The 23,110-nt window shown below is 36.5% G+C and overlaps 1 protein-coding gene across 4 annotated transcripts in view; it reads right to left on the minus strand.

Annotated features, from left to right (window-relative positions):
• The window catches only part of PTPN22 (protein tyrosine phosphatase non-receptor type 22), a 50,766-nt gene extending 38,940 nt beyond the window's left edge, over positions 1–11,826 (minus strand). For all 4 annotated transcript variants that reach the window (XM_063106211.1, XM_063106214.1, XM_063106212.1 and 1 more), the window contains exon 1: positions 11,740–11,826. In XM_063106211.1, the coding sequence (XP_062962281.1) occupies positions 11,740–11,826 (87 nt within the window). The remainder of the gene's footprint in view (positions 1–11,739) is intronic.
• Positions 11,827–23,110: the final 11,284 nt, after the last annotated feature.

Raw genomic sequence — 23,110 nt, forward strand, 5'->3', positions numbered from 1 at the left:
TTTCTTCTAGGAGTTTTAAAGTTCTAGGCCTTATATTTAGATCTCTAATCCATTTTGAGTTGATTTTGGTATATGGTGAAAAGTACAGATCAAGTTTCATTCTTCTACAAATGGAAATCCAGTTTTCCCAGCACCATTTATTGAAGAGGGAGTCTTTTCCCCAATGTATGTTCTTGGTGCCTTTGTCAAAGATCAGTTGGCTGTAAATATGTGGGTTGATTTCTGAGTTCTCTATTCTGTTCCATTGGTCCATGTGTCTGTTTTTATGCCAGTACCATGCTGTTTTTGTTACTACAGATTTGTAATATAGCTTGAAGTCAGGAAGTGTAATGCCTCCAGCTTTACTGTTTTTGCTCAGGATTGCTTTGGCTACTTGGGGTCTTTTGTTGTTCCATACGGATATTAGGTTTGCTTTTCCTATTTCTGTGAAGAATGTCATTGGTATTTTGATGGGAATCACATTGAATCTGTAGATGGCTTTGGGTAGTATGGGCATTTTTACTACATTGATTCTTCCAATCCATGAACAAGGAATGTCTTTCTATCTCTTAGTATCTTTAATTTCTTTCAGAAGTGATTTGTAAGTTCTCATTGTAGAAATCTTTCACCTCTTTGGTTAGACTTATTCCTAGGTTTTTTTTTTTTTTTTTTTTGGACACTATTGTAAATGGGCTTGCTTTCTTGATCTCTTTTTCTTCTATTTTATTGTTGGAGTATAAAAATGCTACTGACTTTTGTATGTTGATTTTGTATCCTGCAACCTTTCTGAATTCATTTATGAGCTCTAAGCTTTGACAAAATTCAACAGTTCTTCATGATAAAGACTTTCAACAAATTAGGTGTAGAAGGAAGTTATCACAACATAATAAAAGCCATATACGATAAACCCACTGCCAATATCATCCTGAATGGGGAAAAGCTGAAAGCTTTCCCCTTAAGATCAGGAACAAGACAAGGATGCCTGCTCTCTCCACTCCTTTTTAACTTAGTATTGGAAGTACTTGCCAGAGCAATTAGACAAGAGAAAGAAATAAAGGGCATCCAAGTAGGTAAAGAGGAAATCAAATTGTCCCTGTTCCCAGAAAACATGATTCTATATATAGAAAACTCAAAAAACTCTACCTCTGAAACTTTAAGCCAGGCATTGACTTTTCCTTTTTAGCTATGAAAGTCCTAGATGGCATCTTCTTTCAGTATAAGACTGTTTCATCTACACTGAAAAATCTGTTGTTTAGGGTAGCAACTTTCATCAATGATCTTAGCTAGATATTCTGCATAACTTGCTATAGCTTCTCCATCAGCACTTGCTGCTTCATCTTGCACATTTATGTTATAGAGGTGGGTTCTTTCCTTAAACCTCATGAACCAACCTCTGCTAGCTTCAAACTTTTCTTCTGCAGCTTTCTCACCTCTCTCAGCCTTCATAGAATTGAACAGTTGGGACCTTGCTCTGGATTAGGCTTTGGCTTAAGGGAATGTTGTGGCTGATTTGATCTTGCATCCAGACCAATAAAACTTTCTCCATATCAGCAGTAAGGCTGTTTTGCTTTCTTATATATGGAGTAGCACTTTTAATTTCCTTTAAGAACTTTTCCTTTGCATTCACAACTTGGCTGTTTGGCACAAGAGGGCTAGCTTTTGGCCTATCTTGGCTTTATGACATGCCTTCCTCACCAAGCTTAATCACTTCTAGATTTTTTTTTTTGAAGTAAGAGATGTGCAACTCTTCTTTTCATTTGAACACTTAGATGCCATTGTAGAGTTATTCATTGACCTAATTTCAATATCACTGTATCTCAGGGATTAGGGAGGCTCAAGGAGAGGGAGAGAGATGGTGTAATGGCCAGTTGGTGGAGCAGTCAGAACACACATATTTATCAATTAAGTTTGCCATCTTATATCAGCACCATTTGTGGCACCCCAAAATAATTATAATAATAACATCAAAGATCACTGGTCACAGCTAACCATAACAAATATAATAATAATGAAAAAGTTTGAAATATTGCTGGAATTACCAAAATGTGACACAGAGACACAAAGTGAGCACATGCTGTTGAAAAAATGGCACCCATAGACTGGCTTGGTGCAGGGTTGTCACAAACCTTCGCTTTGTAAAAAACACAATATCTGCGGAGCACAATTAAGCAAAGTGCAATAAAATGAGGCATGCTTGTAATTAATTAGGATGTGCACCTCTCTGTAGGAGTTTACTTAAGGAAACTTAACTAAGTGGTTTAAAAAAATGGGTGAGGAAAGGGGAACCTAAAATAAAGATACAATCACACTGAGAGAGAGAGAGAGAGGGAGAAAAGAGGCAGTAGAAATAAAAATTTGATCCAACAAGTCATCCAAATCCATCATTAGGTTTCAAAATTGGCTCAGAATAACTTGGTAATTATCTAAGTGAATCTGAAAGGAGAAGAGAAAGTTGGGATTATGATATGTTTCTTAGCTGGGAGTTCATACGCAAAGAATTACCAAATATCTAGAATTAATTAAATTGATACTTTCCAAGTAATAAATAGAGCATTAAATTATTATAACAACTCAGTGTATAAGAATATAAGTTTTTCCCAACCAAGAATGCAAGATGGAACAGACAGCCAATGCTTGCTTATTTGCTGGAGAACAAATGACAACATGTATTTTTCCAATGACCATTTTTTCTGTTTCTAGAGTTCAATCAGAGACAGGCAACCTATTGAAAAGCAGTATACAGTCAGTTCTTAAATCCTAGTTTTTTACTATAATTTGAATTCTCATGGATTTTCAGAATTGGATTTGGGAGGAGAGATGCTGAACTGGTATCTGTACAGCAGATAATACACCAAGATAGACTAGTTTGGGAATTTAACTAAGGACATGGCACAGACACACGAGAGACTATAAAGTTATTTCTGCTGTAAATTACACCAATTTTTCAGCTCTCTCTACTCTTACATACCTTCAGAATGATCATTTTCAGGTTGCCATTTATCTCAGGGCTGCTGAAAAGATCTCGAGTCCCAGAACAGTTCCTTCTAGAAATCTCCAGAACTGACCCCAGTGCATTCTCCTTGTTTTACTGTTTGTAATTTGTATGCTTTGTTTTGTTTTGCTTGTGAAATGCTTTCTATGGAGAATATTATAAGCAAAGCCTTTTTGTAAGATATGCTTCAATTAATTTGGTAAAATGTTACAAATAAAGGTGTCATGTGTGTATGTAACCTATCCTTGCTTAGCTGCTTTTACTGCCACCTTCAACAATAGGGCAGAACAGCTTTCTTTTCCCTACTCCTTTCTTCCTTCTGGAGTCATCTGGCTGGATGACAAAGGGAGACACTTTTTTAGCAAAACATCACACAGGAAATGCCTGACAAATTATTAACTTGGAAAATGTGAAAGATTTTTTTTTTTTTCCCCAGACATCTTATGGTCAGACGACCGCAAAGGCCTCCTTTTTTCATTTGCCTTCTCTTCCTGCCAGATCCCCAGGCTCCAACACCCAAAAAGAGAATAAAACGGCAGAATTAGGGCAGAAGAACAGATAAGCTGCACCAGAAAAGGGGGAACTGAGTGTATGAAGCAAAGGGGAATAAAAAAGAAAGCAGGACCATGGAGGTGGCTTGAGGTTCGGGAAGAAAAGATAGGAGGTCCAAGGGGAAAGCTATTTCTCTGCCACCCACAGGGGATGTTAGCTCCCTAGAGGAGGTGCAATCAAGAGATATCAGGGGAAGAGTAGCCAAGAGAATAAAGTGAAGAGGCCAGCATCCCTCATGGGCTCTGAAATAGAATAGAATGTGTGAGAAACCGGATTCTGTGTGTGCTTGATAAACTAATAGTAAGTTCATTTGATGTATGACTGTACTACCCCTTTCAAGAAAGAGCAGAACTAGGGCCCTGGCCATAAGATTCTAAAAATTAGGACTGAGTCTTTTGAATGCTCTTCTCATAGACTAGTAAATGAATTAAGGTCACTCCCAAAAGAGAACAGAAAGGAAAAAGAAAGCCCAAGACCTCGATATCTTTGCGTTGAAGGACTATGTTATTGTATAGAAGACATAGCATAAGTTACATTTGGGATAGAGAAAAATCAAACTTGGCCCTCCTATGTTAGGTGGGAGAAAGGAAACAAAGTTGGGCTGTCTCTAGAGCTCCTCAAGGTATTTTCTCAATGCCTTACAACTGCAAGTCAATATTAGTCCAAGTCTCCAACAGGACAGAAAAAGCGTGAATGCTAAGGAATAGAATTAGGAGCTCAGGCCTCTAAATCTGGAGTACTGTCAGTAGGAATGGAGGACAAGACTGAACTGGTCCTGACTGTGCATGCAATCATCTCTAACAAGGGGCAAACTCTTGGAGGTTGGTTTCCGATGCAAATAGTGGGGTAGGCAACAGCTAAACTGGGATGGGTAAACAAAGAGGTTCACGTTAGATAAATAAAATGTGATGAAATGGCAAGAAATGTCTTAAATATGTCCTATGAATAACTGAAAATATGAGACTAGATGGTTCCTAATGAGAGGCTGGAGACGGAGTTGGGAGAAATCAGCTTTAGAGGTGATGTGATGTGATATATTTATTCTGGTGGTGGAAGCAAAAAAAAAAATTGCATCTTAAAGTGCACAAAAGTCAAGAAATGCTGATAAGTATGTTCAAGTGATAGACTGACTCACATGAAGGAGTCGTTGCAATTCAAAAGATTTCTGTGCATTTGCTCTGCTGGAGGTACTGTGTTTACAACTGTTTGGTTAGTATTGTTACTAAAAAATGAGTACATATAGAAACAGGATGTATCTAGATCTTCTTTATAGAACCAAGATATATCCAGGTCTTCTCTGGTCTGTCTATGATGTGTCTCCCGAAGTTGCTACAATACCAGTCTGACTCCTAGTATATTTTAAACCAACATTAGTACTTACACCTGGCCTTTAGAATTAGGTATCTTCTGTTAGGCCTCAATGAATTCTTCATATTTCATAAATATGTCTTTGTATTTAATAAATATATTTACCTTTTCTACAAAAATACCCTATTCCCAAGAAAAATAAAATTCACCTTTTTTTTTTGCTTTTTATTATTTAAATGGAATCCAAAAACACTAAAAGAAAATTCTTAATATAGATTTTTAAAATAAAAAAGTAATATGAGAACATATTCTTTGAAGAAAATTTGAATATACAGAGAAACAAAAACAAGATAATAAAAATCATCAATAATCCCACTACCCAGAGTTAACCATTAGCAATATTTTTAAATATTACCTTCCAATCTTTTATCTATATGTGTATAATAAAGATGGGATCACACTGTATAGACTTTGTAACTTGTTCTTTTCACTTCACAATTTGTGTTCTTCTACAATGTTTTTAATGGTGGCAGAGTATTCCATTGTATGGGATATAACCTAAGTTTCTTAACCTGTTCCTTTATATTGTCAGACATTTAAGTTGATTCCAATATTTCATAATTCTAAATAATGTTGAAGCGTGTGGCCAAAATGTAAATATATTTCATTATTTTCTTCAGATGAATTCTTAGGAATGGTCAAAGAATTTGACCATTTTAAAGGTTTTTGATACAAATTACCTAATGTATATCTGAAACAGTATACAAATTTTGCTGCCAGGAAGGTTATATCAGCAATCTACGAGACTGCATATGTTTGAAATCTGACCAACACTAGGATTATGATGTTTTAAATATAGGTTCATTTGCTAGGTAAAATGGTATTGGTAGCATTTTTGACATTTGGAATTCTATTATTTGTACTTCCATTTGCAGTTTCTTCACTCCAAACTTTTTTTTAAGAGAAAGAAGATATACCATAATCAAATTACTCTATCTACATGAAGCTGTGTTCATATTTCTATATTCCCATCCAGTTATTGTACAAGTACATATAGACATCCAATGAGTTCACATATTCTTATTTAGCCCAGTACCTGACATTTGCTAAGATCTTTTTATATTCAATTCATATTTTTACACATAATTTCTAAATTAACATGCTTCTACTGCCTCCAATGTAGAAAAGAAAAAAATATATCTAAGGAGTTTTGAACATAAACATGTAGCATAAGTGACCAGCACATAACACAATCAAGCCTTAACCCATATATAATACAACGGCTGAAACGTACACATCATACCATCAGCTGTAGTAATTGGCCAAAGAGGATACCTGTTCCTTTGTAAATTGTAATCTATCTGATAAAGAATGCACTAATGGAAGAGAATGGTCCTCATTAAGCTTAGAAGAAGGAAAGTAAGACAGCAAGCACTTGTCACTGTGCCCCTACTGCTGTCCAAAAAAGTGCCCTGGTCACAATCTGTGGGTTCAAACAAGTGGATGGAGACATGATACCATCATCACTGAGACCACTAAAATCACCATGCTCATTAAGCACTTTCTAATTATAGTTGGCTTCTCATACTTTCTTTCCTCCAAAGTAGAGAATATTCTGGCCATCTAATGCAAATTTTACTCTCACAGTTATTTTTCTCCTTGAAAAATTAATAAATTGGCATTCTAATTTCTGGTGAATTTCTTATATGTTTGGTTACCGTGAGCCAGTTACCTGATTCTGATCAGCTCTAGGCATACTAACAAAATTTAATTTCTAGACAGCAAAGCTAAAGCCTGGAAACTAGACTATGGTAATCCAAAATGGATAATGGCACCCTAAGTAACTACATGACTTCTCTGTGATGACAACAGTAATTGCATCTATTCTGCCCTGACAGAATGCATAAAAATCATTAGAAAAAAATATGACCCAACTACATGCAACAAAATTGATGAATTTTACAAATATGATGTAGAGTGAAAGAAGCAAGACATAAAAGAAAACATTTAACATAACATCATTTATGAAGATAATACAAGTACTTTCCTCTTGGAGTTATTGTAGTGACTGAGATCACATATGGCAAAGCACATAGCAGATTGACTAGTATATGGTAAGCAGTCAATAAAATGTGTCTACTACAGTAGTCCCTCCTTATCTCGGCAGGGGTGGGGAGGGTGGACACATTCCAAGATCCTGGGTGAGTGCCTGAAAACTCAGATAGTACAAAACCCTATATATACTATGTTTTTCCTATATATACATAGCTGTGAAAAAAGTTTAATTTATAAATTAGGCACAGTAATTAACAACAATAACTTCTAATAAAATAGAACTGTAATAAAAGTTACATGAGGGTACTTCAAAAAGATTTGGAAAAATGTAAGTAAAAGATAATCCAAATCTTTCCATGAACTTTTTGAAGACCCCTCATGTAAGGGTGATCTCTCTTTCTTTCTCTTTCTCTCTCAAAATACTGTAATGTTTTCAAACTGTGATAGATGGCAGGTAACAAACCACAGGACGTAAAACTGAGAATAAGGGAAGACTACTGTATTATCTTTTACAGTTATTAAATTAAGACTATGTATATACAGGAAAAAACATAGTATATATAGGGTTCAGTACTAAGGTTTCAGGCATTCACCAGCAATCTTTGAACATATTCCCCCTCCCCACCTGAGATAAGGGGGGACTACGGTAGTAGCAAGGTTGTAGAGAAGATGATAAATTCAGATATTACAAGTTGGAAAAATTCCTTTGGACGTACATTTGGCAATACTTTACCAACTAGATGCTAATACTCTTTGACCAAGTAATAACACTTTTGGGAATCTAGCCTCAGGATTAATCCAAAGGAAAAGAAAAACCACATGGACAAAATTTATTGCAGTGCTATCAACAATCTTGAAAAGTTAGAAATAACCTACATGTCTAACAATAGAGAAATAACTAAATTATTTGGGTATCTACTATGTGTCAGGCAGTTTATATACTTATTCCATTATCTTCACAGCAATTCTGCAAAGCAAATATTTTTTGTCCTCACTTTTTAGTGACTTCATCCAAGGTTACACAGCTAATAATAGAGTCTAAAGTCAAACCGAGATTTATATGACTCCAAAGTTATTACATGTGTACAGATGATAAAGCAAGACTACATGAACTTCAAGTTCCACCACTTATTAGCTATGTAACCCTGATCAAGTTAATGAACCTCTCTGTGTCTATTTCCTCATCTGTAAAATGAAAATAATAACTACCTTCTTCAATGGAGTGAACGAGCTGAAATATGAGTGTTTAGAACAGTGTCTATAAAAGGTATAGAAGTATTAGTTATTATGATGATTATTATTCTTTCATTATACCATGCTGCATCATCCAACTTTAAAAATAATATACATTTTAATCAGTATGATAATTAATTTTGGTATTATGTTAAGTGAAAATATGAGAATACAAAATCGTACCTATGCTATAATTACAATAATGTAAAAGCATTATATAAATGGACAAGAACTAGAAGATTCACAAAAAGAGTTTTATCAGAATACTACAATGGGGCCGGCCCGTGACTCACTCGGGAGAGTGCGGTGCTGATAACACCAAGGCCACAGGTTCGGATCCTATATAGAGATGGCCAGTTCACTCAGTGGCTGAGCATGGTGCTGACAACACCAAGCCAAGGGCTAAGATCCTTTTACCGGTCATCTATTAAAAAAATAATAAAATTAATAAAAATAAAAAAGAATACTACAATGAATTTATTTTCTTTTCACTTGCAATAATATTGTTTTATAAAAATAACAACAATGAGGCCCTTTAAAAAAGAATCTTTAAGAAATTTTCAATTGTGTGATTTTATACAGGTGTTTCCACTGTATAGAAACTATGCTACATGGGGACTCACTTTCAGGCTAGGCCTTTTGAGGGATTCAGTGTTATTGGCTGAATTAAGACACTATTGCATAAGGATTAATTTCATAAGGACTGAAATAAGACAGATCTGGGTTAAATTTCATCTCTATGGCTGAACAGCTGAGTGAGCTGAAGCCATTTACTTAACTTCTCAGAGCTTCAGTTTCCTCACCTGTAAGTCAGAGATCCTAGCTATAGCTACCTCATACGGGTTTTTTTTTTTTTTTGAGTAGTAAATAAGATAATGAATGTTGATATTTCCTTGACACCCGGCCAAGACTATCACAATTATAATTAAATATTTAATAGAGTGATTAGTTATTTAATGTCTGCCTCTCTAAGACATCCTATTATGTCTTAGACAATACTCATAATTCCACTAAATCTGGAGCATTGCACTGCATTCCCAGCATCTAGTATAATACTTAAACACAGTAAGCACTCAATAAATATTTAAATGAATGTATGAAAACCTTAGATGGGTGATCAGTTGCAGCTTCAACTACAGAAAGGTTATTGAATTTTGTCCCAGCACAGAGAAAAGACCTAAGCAGCATGGCATTGGCTTCACCTGTCACAGCAGACTACCATACCAGTTATGAATATGTGCTCTGCACAAAGATACCTGGCCAGGGGAAAATGGGGACTGAAATCTGACCCACGAACCTGGGGAGGGGAGGGGGTATGATGCACAGAGCGTCTGCCTGGAAGTAAAGATTCCTTTTGGTAATTCCCACAAAGGCACCACTATTTAGGCTAGCAGTGGCCTTGTGTCACAGTCAGTCCTAAACCTCAGAAATATCAAATCTTGGGAGAATACATGAAGGACTTAAGGTGGGATATGGCATAACAAAGTGGAAAGCCCCTCAATTTAATGGCGGCATTTACCTTGTCCAAGTAAGTAATCCGGCCCTATTCACCACTCTCCTCTCCCCCAAAGCTATATCTCTGGTGTCTCAGCTGAACCTTTAGGTGGGGCTGTGGGCAAGACTCTATTTTTCCACTGGAGGACATGAGTCAGTGAACAGTGAGATTCCACTTAATCATAACCCAAAAACAAGGTCCTTAAAATTAGGAGCTAGAAAAGCAAGGAAGTGATTAATATAAAAGTCAGGATAGTGATTATCCCTTCAGCAAGGCGGGACAGGGTGGGGGTAGGGATATGGGGCCCAATGGGAAAGGAATATATAGTGGTCTTCCGGGATTCGACAGTGTTGTATTTCTTGACTTGGGTGTGGTTGCACTGAGAATGATTAATTCATAATTACACTAACAACTTTTACGTCCTTTTCTACATGTGTATTATATTTCAAAATTTAAACAGCTAAAGAAAATACTAACTATAAAAAGTTAAGAAGGGGAAAAAATGACCGTATTTGTATTATTAAAACTCATGTGAATGGAAAATTGATTGAACGTGGCAAGGCCAGAGCCTGAGAAACCTATTAGGAGGTAGTGCTACAATTTGGTGAGAGATTATTACTTGAGCTGAGAAAGGTAAAATACTAGGGATATAGTTACATTATTTTAAAAACCACAACCAAAATAAAACAGAAATTGTCACTGCCCTTCAGCTCACTTTTTACCTCTATGTCTTGGGTGACTTTGGCTCAGGAATATATAGTCCAGGAGCAGGCACATGTCTAAACTGATACATGGGCTAGTATTTCCTCCTTACCTCCTCTCTGGTAACTCTCCTCAGAGGGACTCAGACTGCCTGGCCATTTTCATGATACCATGAAATTATTCAGTTGAACTGACATAGGGGTTTCTTATAATATCAAATCACTCGAGTCTTTATCAAGTATTTTTCACATCTGCTATCTGGTACCATAATGTTAGCTCCATGAGGGCAAAGGTTTTTGTTCATTTGTTCACTACTGTATCCTTGGTGCCTAGAACTGAACTTGGTACATAGCATGTGCTCAATAAATATTACTGAATGAATGGACACATTTAATTATTATTATTAATATTTAATTATTACAACAATCCTGTGAGGATAGGTAAAACAAATTATTCTCCACATTTTATAAGTGAGAAAGAAGAGTTGGGGAGATTAAGGAACATGTCAAATAGTTGATAATTTGGTTGGTTGGTGAGAGGTTACACCTCTGAGACACCAGCTGGAAATATGCCAAAATAAATGATAGGTACTATCAGACATTCTGTGTTATCTAACGTGCCAGGTTATAAGGTGAATGAGGCCTATCCAGGTGCCATTGCATAGATAATCACAGTTCCTTTAGAGAACATGCATTGTTTCTCTGGGTAATCAAGTCCACCTGACCCGAGGCCATCCCGTATTCTTGCCCATACTCATGTTTTTCTCCATGTCCCTCCCTTGTCTCTACTTCCCACCCTAGCCATACAAGCAAAAGAAATTAAGAAAACAATGTTATTGCAAAAACACATGTTCTAACACTTCTTTCATAGGAAAAGGAAAGAAAAAAGAAAGAATGTGGCAGAGGGTAGTTTTTGTGCTCTTCAAAAAATCTTTGTCTTCAAAAGGAATCCCGTGGGGAGTCTAAAAATGTAATAATGTTCCATGAAAGCTTAATCTTGGTCTCTTTTCTCTTAATTTTTTTTTTTTTTTTGGGGGGGGGGGTGCTGGCCAGTACAGTATTTCTTCTTAATATTATTTAAAATTAGTAATTTGAAGCACAAACCACAACTCAGATACCTGGAGAACTCTGGATGTTCAATTAATATTAGAATTTATACATCTGGAGTTGCATATATCTTCTGTAGGATTCCTAGTCAAACTCCAAAGAACTAGCAAACAAAATATTAAAACCAGTATTTTTGAGAGAGTACCTAAAATACATGCAAACCACTAAGAGAAGTCAAACTTTTAGGTTGCCTTCTTTCCCTCCAAGGTCTGATATTCACTTTATACCAAGAGCAATTTAGTATAGGAAAGTTGGGCCACCATAGTCAGTCAAATAGCATATGTAACTGCTCTGACAGTATCACACACAGGACTCACCAGAAATTCATTGGCAAACTCCTCTTTGTTAATTTTCTTATTTTGGGCCTCATCCAGGAACTTCTGCAGAATTTCTCTTTGGTCCATGCTGCAGAGCAAGAGAAACCGTCTGTGAGTGGGTTGAGGGAGGGCATGTCAAATGTATGTCATGGCCGAGACACCACTGAGAAGCCACTGCTGCAGCCTGAGCAGAGTATGCTGAAGGCTGTGGTTTACTGACTTCATCACAAGCCTTAGAGGAAATTAGTACGTAACCAGCTTTTGTGGTCACACAACAAAGCCATCACCTCGCTCCAGGGCCCTAGCGCCTTCTGCCTTAACAAAGGAACCTGGTTACAGTACAAATTTTTAACAAACAAGAGGCTAACCAAAAAATAAAGTGTGGTCTGCTTAGCTCTGAGACTGTTCCACTCCATCACTGTTAAGTAAAATTCACCTTTCTTCTTGTTCTCCAGAGAAAGGCAGAATTATAGTTTTTATGGATGAGTTCTGCTTCTCCCTATTTCCCCAGTGAGCACAAAGGCCCTGCTAATGGCTTCTGTTGCTTCATGTCCCAGATGAACTCTGCAAAGTTCAGTTAGGCCTAGAAAAGGAAACAGACACTGTTTGGAGTTATACATCTCCTATGTGGACTGTTCCAAAAGTTTCTTGTCACTGTGATCAGTGGCAAACTCGAGTTCATCAGAGAAGGCATCTTTATTTAGAACTTTTAAGTCTGGCATTTAGACCTCAAATTCTCTTTTGCATGAAGCAAAGTCAGCTGCTTCTGACAGTCTGTGTTTCTCCCTGGGCTGGGGAAGTGCTGACCTACATTAAGGGAAGTGTTATTGATTTCAGCACCTCTTCAACCTCGCAGTAGATTTTTGAGCTTCACTTATGTTCTGGATATAAAGACTGGGCATGTTGGGCTATATAGGAAGTGACCCCCACAAAGAGCACCTGACCAGGCAGTTAGCACAATATCCCGCATATGCAATGCTGGTAAACTACCAAGGAACAAAAAGAAAGCAAAATCAGCCACCTTGCTCACAATGTTATAACTTTTAGGGCAGAAAGCCTGAAACACTGTTTCTAGAGAAGAAATTTCTACTCTGCAACCAATGTCTTAGAAAAGACATTGTTTCAGGAAGCCATTCTGTGCACGTGGCATTTTGGCCCTGATAGGCAGTCTGTTGTAGAAAATCCTTCCACATCTCAGCTGGCATAAGTTCTCTCCTCAATGGATACAAATCTACTGAAATGTCTAATTCAGTGTGAGAACACCCCAAAATCAGCATATAATCTTTGTTTGAGGGCAGAAGTTCAATAAATAGTATGTTAACACAATTAGCCTGAAATAATCCTGAAGAAAACTGGGAAATGTGTATTAGGACTTCCTCTACTTAATATAGTAGCAATCCTTTCTGTTTGGCAGCATTATTCAAACTCTCTTCGGCGATCATGATTCTGAACACCATTTATATTAAAAAGGCTGTATCTTCTTTACTGAGCCCTACAATAAGAAATGGAAGGTCATTGAGGTATCTTGGTTATAGGCAACTTAAAGCCAGTATTCCAAATGAAAAATTTCTACCCCAGTCCACATAAATTAAAATGAACCATAATTCTTCAGTAATATTTGCTGAGAATAGGATATTTCTGAAATTACCCTCATCTATCATTAAAGGAGAATTTCTTGCTGCTCCAAGTAATTCAATGTTTAATTTGGCTATTTTAAAACATACAATACGGGAAAGCTTTTAAGTTCACAATAACTAAAACCATGTAAAAGAATGTAATAGTTAAATGAAAACTGAAAGGTGCAAAAAAGTATCAATTGTGTGAGTGTAATGAAATTAAGGATGCTTTTTAAAATTATTATACCATTTTTAAAATTAGAACAAAAAAATTCATTAATTTGTTCAACAAATTTATGGAGTAGTTACTAAATGCTAAGCACTATGTCAAGGGCTAGGTATATAATAGTGAGCAAGCCACAGTATGGTGGAAACACCCTTAACCAGTTAATAAAGCACCTCAAAACTAAAGATACGGATTTGATTACTGATAAAATAAAAACATTCCAAACTAACTTTCTTATTTGAAGAATAGCAAAGCATAATCCTAAATGTAAAATTATTTTCTGTGTGTAGACAATTAAGAGATATAGTTTTATAGTATCTCTCTGTCCCCTTCCGATTTCCTCATTTCCATCAAAACCAGAACTTTATTAATTCTTTATTAATTAATTAAGTAAAAAGATGCCTAATAAAATAAAATTTAAATCTATTTTCCTCAAACCCATATTTCATAACAATCTCTCATTGATTTTTTTTTTTTTTTTTGACTCTTAGGGAGGGAAGAGATAGAGATAAATATGAGATAAGGAAAAAAAATTTAGATGCCTCCATAGTCTTTTTACTCAAAATCTAAGTTTCTGTAAATAGCTTCTTGGCAGAACTGCAGATTTTTTTAAAAAGCAAGCAGCAATTCTTGGGAGTCTGTTCTACTGTAAAACCAAAAGGTACAGAGACATCATGAAATAGCCAAACCTCAAAAACCCACTTAGCTACCAGGCCATTTCCTGAGCAGACCACTCAAGCAAGCAAACAACAAGCTGAAGGAGAAAACAAAAATCTTCAACTTTATTTTTAACAAATCTAAGCTACTAAATTTTTCACACTTCCTTTTACAAGTACTGAAGGGCAATAGGAGAATAATGCTTTTCGATGAAGATTGTGTTGGCTTATTTGGCTTATTTGTATCTTGTGGGACAAGCAACAGATGTGAAAGGGAAGCAAATCATGCAGCAAAAGTTGACAAATACCTGAAAGAATTTAAGAATTTACAATAAAACTTTTAAACCAGTCTGTCATAAACCCTAAGTGAACACAATAATTTCATGGAATAAAAGATTCATAAATACTTTGCCAAAACCATCAAGGGTGCGCTCTAGCAGGAAGTAAAATTGTGGATGAGCACCTGAAGAGGCATGAAGAAGATCCACATCTCGCTGCTGCTGCCTCATGTGGCTCTAATGTTTGGTCAGAAGGAAGAAGACAATAGAGAAGAGTGCTGGTCACACTGTCACCTGCTCCAACAAGAGGGGAGTGTGCCAGTTTAAGGAGAGTATGAGTGTCATGAAGGTCAGGAACTGGATGACAAAAAGGTTTAATCAAAGAGAGTTTCAAGGGCTGGCCTGTGGCTCACTTGGGAGAGAGTAGTGCTGATAACACCAAGGCCACAGGTTCGGATCCCTATATAGGGATGGCCGGTTAGCTCACTTGGGAGAGCGTGGTGCTGACAACACCAAGTCAAGGGTTAAGATCCCGTTACTGGTCATCTTTTTTAAAAAAAGAGAGTTTCAGGGAAGATGATTAGAGTGAAATAAACCAGTCAATAAGAAAAATACTCAGGTTTCTCAGAACATCCTTCTCTTTCAGTAAGGAGGCATGTTTTACCCTGGGGAAGCCACTTACCTAATCTTAGCTTTAGTTTCACTATTCTTGCCTTTCCCTACATCCCAAGGTCATGATAGGAGCTACGTGTATCATCTGTGAAACAACTCAGTCCTTTGTAAGCATTCTCTCACCAAGGCTTACTGGTCCTTACTCCTCAATGTCTTTTAGATTCAACTTCTCTTTTCCAGTCTCATGTTAACCACCGTTCCCGTTTTCACATCTGGATTCCTGCAGCAATAAGCTCTTAGATGATCTTCCTATACATATATCTTCCATTCTAGTATCTCCTGATAACCAAGGCTGGATGAAAGTTATTAAAACTTTAAGGCCAAAGAACCAAAGTACTTACTGATGTCTATGGGAACAAGTCAAGACTCCTCAGCTTGTCACCAAGCCTCTTCTCATAAATTGTCCCCACTCAGCCTATCCAACCACATCACCCACATACCTTCTTCATCCTACTACCACTTCTGTTGCTACTTTTTAACTTTACCCCTAATTTTTACCAGGATGAAAGTAAAGCCATAAAGCCCAGTTATTCTTTTCCTTCAAAAATCTTGCCCTTAACTCCATCTCACCATGACCTTCTCTTAGTCTAAATCCTTTCAATGTAAATCTTTATATTCAGCTATAGAAGTTTTTTTTATTTATTCACATGTCCCTTGTCTCCCATAAGTTTATTTAAAAGGAGTTTATTCAAAAGAGGACATATTAAATGCCCCCTGTAGTTTTAGGTTTATCAAAGGCAAGATAGTGTCCTCTATGCATTTGTATAAACCACAGTGCTTAACATGGTCTTGAACATACCTAAAATAAGTCTGTTGTGATAAAGTATGCTATATAAAATGGTTAGACATTGATCAGAGATCCACTCTGACTTGGTTACTAACTATATCAATTTCTTGCCTGGCACAATCTATGCTTCTCGTCTCTGACTAGGCACTTATACTGTACCAGGAGCAGATGGGCTTTCCCTACAGGGAGGCTCAGGAACCTGGCAAGGAGTACTTTCCTGAATGATACTGCCCAGGCAGCAGGACTATTGTTATGAAAGAAATGGTGTCACTACTGAGGTTCAGAGTCTTGTTCCAAAGGGCTGAAATGGTCAGAAAGAAATGACCTCCTTCATGTCCAGAATATATTTGTTCCTCCTTTTTTAAATGGACACGGAGAGGCTTATAAAATACCTCTAAGGGAACTTGTTTGATTTGCTCATGTTTTCACATCATACACAGCAGGAAAGTCCCCTACCCATCTTCCAAATTGCTTCTTGTCACTACAGCATTCTGAGACCTCATGAAACTCTTCAGTTCACTTGCTGCAGACTTCATAGCTTGCCACATATCACACAGGGAATCATACTCTGCCTTTGGTTTCAGAATCCTCAAGAGGCAAATATCAACTGATAACCTGCAATTGAAGCAATTCACCTTTTTTTTTAAATAAAGAGAGTCAGGACTCTTGATGAAGGTTGGCATCCTGTTTGAAATATAATCAAACCTGAGGTCTCATCTGAATCAATCATTTATCCATTCATGTAGTGAATGTTTATAATATCCATATACATGCAAGAGAATGGGGATGAGGGGTCCTACAGAAGTATACGACAAATTGTATCTTTCAAAGATCCTGTATTGCAGTAGGAAAGATAAGTAAACAAATAACTGCAATTTAAGTCCATTTGTGATAAGAATCATAAAGGGTGCAAACGAAAGTTTGAGGAGGCAAAGTTCACTTCTCATTCAGGTTATCTGAATGGCCTTCTTGGTGACCAGTGAGTTGGGTCTTGAAGATATCTATAGGTAGAGCCTGAGAAAAAGACAATATGAAACACAGAGAACAGGAGGAAGAAGGAAGCTGTAGTGAGTGGCTCACTTCTGCTAGAGCATTGGGTTTATAGAGGAGAATCATGACTGATAAGGCTAGAAAGGCCAGTTGAGACCATATCCTGAGGAATTTGAATACTAGGCTAAAGAGTCAGGTTTTATTTGATGGTCAGTGGGGAGACACTTAAGGTTTTTTAAAAAACAACTTTATTGAGGTAGTATTGACATACAATTAAGTACACATTTAAAATTGTATAGTTTGATAAGTTTTGGCATGTGTATATACCCATGAAACCATCAACACAATCAAGATAATGAAAAAATCCAATCACCCTCAAAAGTTCCACTAAAGGATTTTTAAAAGAATGGCAATCAAAGCTTTGATTTTGGAAAGTGTTTCTTGATTTTTTTTTTAAATAAATGCCCCCTTCTGATAATTTTTTTAGTCTCATAATCTCCTTCAGTAGTATGTTAAATTTAAAAATGAATTATACCATATTTTAAAAATGAATCAAAACCATGGACAAAGAAACTATTGGAGTGAACAGGACTGAAGCCATGTTGGGACCCAAAACTGCCTACACTGTGGAGGGTGGGGGGATTTTAAAAAGGACAGTTTTTTTCTCTCAACTCTTTCTTCCCATACCTTGACTTTCTTATCTTGCTTGCCAAGTAGGAAAACAAGGCCAGGAAGCTAATTAGTACTTTGCAAAGCTAACAGTTCTTTCTTTGAGACTTGTAGAGTTTTGAGAAATGAGATCAAGTCTAAATGATTGGAAGCTGACCTTAGGCACCAGCCAAGTACATCGGTGCAAATCAAAATCTTGCAGGGTCCTGAGATAACAGCGAAGGTGAGAACAGAAACCAGATGAGGCCGTGGTGAGACCTTGTACCTGACCCATAGACAGGGACCCCTCGTAGCTCATGTTTCCTTTTCTCCTGCTTTTCACCTCCCACATTCCATTCCCTCAACCCCTCTTTTAAAAACCCCTCAGTAAGTCTAAATTGAGATGGGATAGCCTACTATCTCCTCTAGCTGAATACATCTGCTTTTCTAACACCTACATTCAACTTCTGAGTTTTTTTTTTTTTTTTTTCCTTCTCAAAGGGATGGGCAGCCAGTCCTGAGCTCAGTAACAAAACCACAACTGTGGTCAGTCTGGTAGTAGTATGTAGGACAGACTGGAATGGGGCAGGAACAGGACTGGAACAGGATGATCAATTGAAAGCCTAACTAGGAGGATTTACCAATAGTGCAGGTAGGTGGTAATAAAATCTGGTGGGAAGAATCAGGACAAAAAAAGAAGGAATAAATGAGATAGACTGATTGGATGTGTAGGACTGGAGAGAGGGAGAAAGTAAGAGTGACTGAGGTTTTGAGCTAGTTGGATGGAACTCCAGGAGAGTATGGGGATAAAAAAGGCACACAGAATAAAGAATTAGAGTTTGTGGATTTGGGAAAAAGGGAAATAAATCATATTTAGAAATCACTCACACTGGGGTGAAAGGTAAAGCCCTAAGAGTGGCTCCCATATATGAAAGACAGAGTTAATGGAGAAAAAAAAAAGTCAAGCTAGAACCTTATGAACTTTAGATCACAGGGGTTCCAAATTGCTAATGGCACAGTGCTTTAAATATTCCAGGCCCTGGAAAAACCCTTTACAAAGTGTAGTGTTTCATTTATTTCTCACGACAATCCTATGAAGTGGTTACCACATTATCTCTATTTTACAGAAACTAAGGCGCAGAGGAATTAGATCGCTTGCCCAATGTCACATAATTAGCCTCTGGTGAAACTAAATTGTTAAAATCAGGCAACCTGAATGCATTCTTAATCTCTGGGCTACAATGTCTTCTTCCTGCTGTTAATCACTTAAGCTTTCCTAAAAGATAGGCAATAAATGCAATACCCAGGCCCGAGCTGCTTTACCCTCTTGCCTCGTGTAATCCCAAGGAGCACCATATCTTTAAATCTCAAGATAATGCAGTATACTTGGAACTAAATTCACAGTTCCAAGTATACTGCATTATACTTGTGTTATGGGCAAGTATATATTTTATAATGCTTTATGGGCAACATAGAACAAAACCGGGAGCCAATATGGGTAAGGGTAAAGAAAGGAGAAAGAGGAGGCTGCTGGTCTCTGACACTTATCATTCAATTTAGATTGTACTTGCTGAAATTTAGTCAAATGCATAGACAGAAGAATTTTATTTCATAAAAAGAACAACATTTGTCAAAGTGAAAATAGTGATTTTGCCTAAGAGGTCAAATACCATAATACTCACCATTTTGATTTTATAGTAATATAAGGGACAAAGGAATATATCAAATGTCTTAATTGGTAGATAAAAATCTAATTTCTACTAAAGAGAAACAAGGAATCTCATTTCTGGATTACTAACCTACTGTTATTTATCCAGGAATAGAGGAAATAAGCATAACTTGAAAAAGTAAAATTATTTTAACAGCATTACATATTTACTTCTCTGCATTTAGGGAAGCTGGGTAGATGGCTGGCTAAGGGAGGGGAAGTGGTTAGCTTTGTTAACCTTTAGCCAAAGTCATTAATGCCTCTCTTCAAAAATACACGTAGCAATCATTTCTTCTTGACATTCAGGTAAGTAGTCTAGTTTTTCAAGTCTCTACCTTATGATTCTCTAATAATCTATTAGATTTTTAAGGACTATTTTGAATACAGAGATCACAAAAACCGTAAACTTTGCTTCCAATCACCATCACTTGTAGGGCCAGAGAAAGGTATACCCTCTATTGACTACTCAGGAGCTACAGAGCTCTCTGATTGGCTGAAGACCCTAGAGAAAGTGTGGACTATGCAAGAACAAAAACTTCCAGACTAAATTCTGAAAAAAAAAAGAATTAACTATCTTTGAGTTTAAACTCTATCTACAACTGTGTTTGCAGGAACTGTCAGGACTGCAACAGAGTTTAAATTACTCAAGGATAAATGTTCATTTAGCTTTAGAGCAGAGTCAGAAACTTTTTTAACATGTGTACATATTTGTGGGGTACAGTGTGTTGTTTCAATACATGCATACACTATACATTGATTCACTTAGAGTAGATAGCATAGCTTTGTATTCATTAATCCACCACTTCCCCTTCCCCTCCCCCTGCCTCCTGGCCTCTGGTAACCATCATTCTGCTCACTACTTCTATGAAAACTACTTTTCTTTTTTTTTTTTTTTTTTTAGATTTCACATATGAGTGAGATCATGTGGTATTGTCTTTCTGTCCCTGACTTACTTCACTTAACATAATGGTTTCCAGTTCCACCCATGTTGCTGCAAATGACAGGATTTCATTTTTTTAATATAGCTGAACAGTATTCCATTGTGTATATATACCACAGGTTTTTTTATTCACTCATCCATTGATGGGCATTTAGGTTGATTTCATCTCTTAGCTATTGTATATAGTGTTCCAATGAACGTGGGAGTGTAAGTGTCTCTTCAATATATTGATTTCATTTCCTTTGGATATATATCCAGTAGTGGGATTGCAAGGCCATAAGGTAGCTCAGCTTTTAGTTCTTTGAGGAATCTCTATACTGTTTTCCATAATAGCTGTACCAATTTACATTCTCACCAACAACGTATGAGAGTTCCCTTTTCTCTGAATCCTCTCCAGCATTTTTTATTTTCTGTCTTTCTGATAATAACCATTCTAACTTGAGTAAGACGGTATCTCATTGTGGTTTTAGTTTGCATTTCCCTGATGAATAGTGATGTTGAGCAGTTTTTCATGTGCCTGTTGGCCATTTGTATGTCTTCTTTTGTGAAATTTCTGTTCACGTCTTTTGGCCATTTTGCAATTTGTTTATTTGGTTTTTTGCTGTCAAGTTGTTTGAATTCCTTGTATATTTTGGATTTTAGCACATTGTCTGATGGGTAGCTGGTGTTAAAAGAAAAACTTTATTTTAAAAAAGTGTTTTTATTGAAACAAAATTGATTGTATATATCTGTGGGGTATACTGTTGAATATCAATACCTGTGTGCAATATGTGATGCTCAAATTAGGATAATTAGTATATTCAACATTAAACAATTTAGTTATTTTTTGTTTACCTTTACCAATTTCTCGCTAACCCTCGCCCCTCCTCTTTTCCCACCACTGGTGGCCTCAATTCTCTTTTCTCCTATTGAAAGTTCAAGGAATTAATGTGATTATTGTATCTTTCTTTCATTTTTATTTATTTATTTGTGGGTTTTTCTTAGCTCCCACTTATGAGTGAGGACATGCAGTATTTGTCTTCTTGTGCCTGGCTTATTTCACTTAATGTAATTTTCTCTAAGTTCATCTATGTTTCTGTGAATGGCAGAATTTCCTTCCTTTTCATGGCAGAGTAGTATTCCACTGTGTATGTATACCACACTTTCCTTATCCAGTTGTCCATCGATGGACATTGAGATTGGTTCCAACTCTTGGCTATTGTAAATAGAGCTGTGATAAACATGGGAGTGCAGGTATCCCTTTGATATGATGATTTCCATTCTTTTGGGTATATACGCTTCAGTGGGATTGTTGGATCATATGGCAGTTCTATCTGTATTGTTTGAGGCACCTCTCTACTGCTTTCCATAATGGCTGCACCAATTTACAGTCCCAACAACAGTGCAGGAGAGTTCCCTTATTCCACATCCTCACCAGCATTTATTATTCTCTGTCCTTTTGGTAATGGCCAGTCTAACATGGTTGAGATGATGCTTAGTGATATTGAGCATTTTTTCATGTGTTTGTTGGCCATTTGTATATCTTCCTTTGAAAAATGCCTATTCAGCAACTTTGCCAATCTTTTAATTGGGTTATTTGGGTTTTTTTACTAAGTTATATTCTGGATATTAATCCCCTGTCAGATGCATAGTTTGCAAATATTTCTCCCACTCTGTAGATTGTCTTTTTGCTCCATTAATTTTTCCTTTTGCTGTGCAGAAGCTTTTTAGTTTGACATAATCCTATTGGATTATTTTTCCTTTTTTTGCCTGTGCTTTTGGGGTCTTATTCATAAAATCTTTGCCCAGTCCTACTTCCTGAAGTGTTTCCTCTGTTTTCTTTTAGGAGTTTTATTGATGTGGGTCTTATATTTAAGTCTTTAATCCATTTTGAGTTGATTTTGGTATATAGTGAGAGGTACGGGTCTAGTTTCAGTCTTCTACATGTGGATATCCAGTTTTCCCAGCACCATTTATTGAAGAGAAAATCCTGTCCCCAATGTATGTTCTTGTTTCCTTTTTCAAAGATCAGTTGGCTGTAGGTATGTGGGTTGATTTCTGGGTTCTCTATACTGTTCCATTGGTCCAAGTATCTGTTTTACTGCCAGCACTATGCTGTTTTGTTTACTACAGCTTTGCAGTATAATTTGAAGTCAGATATTATTATGTCCCCAGTTTTATTTATTATTTGCTCGGGATTGCTATTCGGGATCTTTTATTGTTCCACGTGAATGTTAGGATTGTTTTTTTCTATTTCTGTGAAGAATATCATTGGTTTTTTAATGGTGATTGTATTGACTGTGTAGATTGCTTTAGGTTGTATGGACATTTTCACAATGTTAATTCTTCTAATCCAAGAGCATTGAATGTCTTTTCATCTTTTTCTGTCCTCTTTAATTTCTTTCAGCAGTGATTTATAGTTATCATTGTAGAGATCTTTCACCTCCTTGGTTAACTTTATTCCTAGGTTTTTTTTTTTTTTTTTTGGTGACTATTGTAAATGGCTTTGTTTTCTTGATTTCTTTTTCTGCTAGTTTCTTATTGGAGAATAAAAATGTGACTGATTTTTGCATGTTGATTTTATATCCTGTAACTTTACTGAAATCATTCATCAGTTCTAAGAGTTTTTTATAGTCTCTAGATTTTTCTATATATAGGATCATGTCATCTGCAAACAGGGAGAGTTTGACTTCATCTTTTCTAATCCGGATTCCCTTTCTTTCTTTCTCTTTCCTGATTGCTCTGGCTAGTACTTCTAATATTATGTTAAATTGGAGTGGTGAGAATAGGCATACTTGTCTTGTTCCTGGTCTTAAGGGAAAAGTTGCCCATTCAGGATGATATTGGCAGTGGGTTTTTTGTATAAGGCTT

The sequence above is a fragment of the Cynocephalus volans genome, chromosome 8 (genome assembly GCF_027409185.1).
Source record: "Cynocephalus volans isolate mCynVol1 chromosome 8, mCynVol1.pri, whole genome shotgun sequence".
Lineage (NCBI taxonomy): Eukaryota > Metazoa > Chordata > Mammalia > Dermoptera > Cynocephalidae > Cynocephalus > Cynocephalus volans.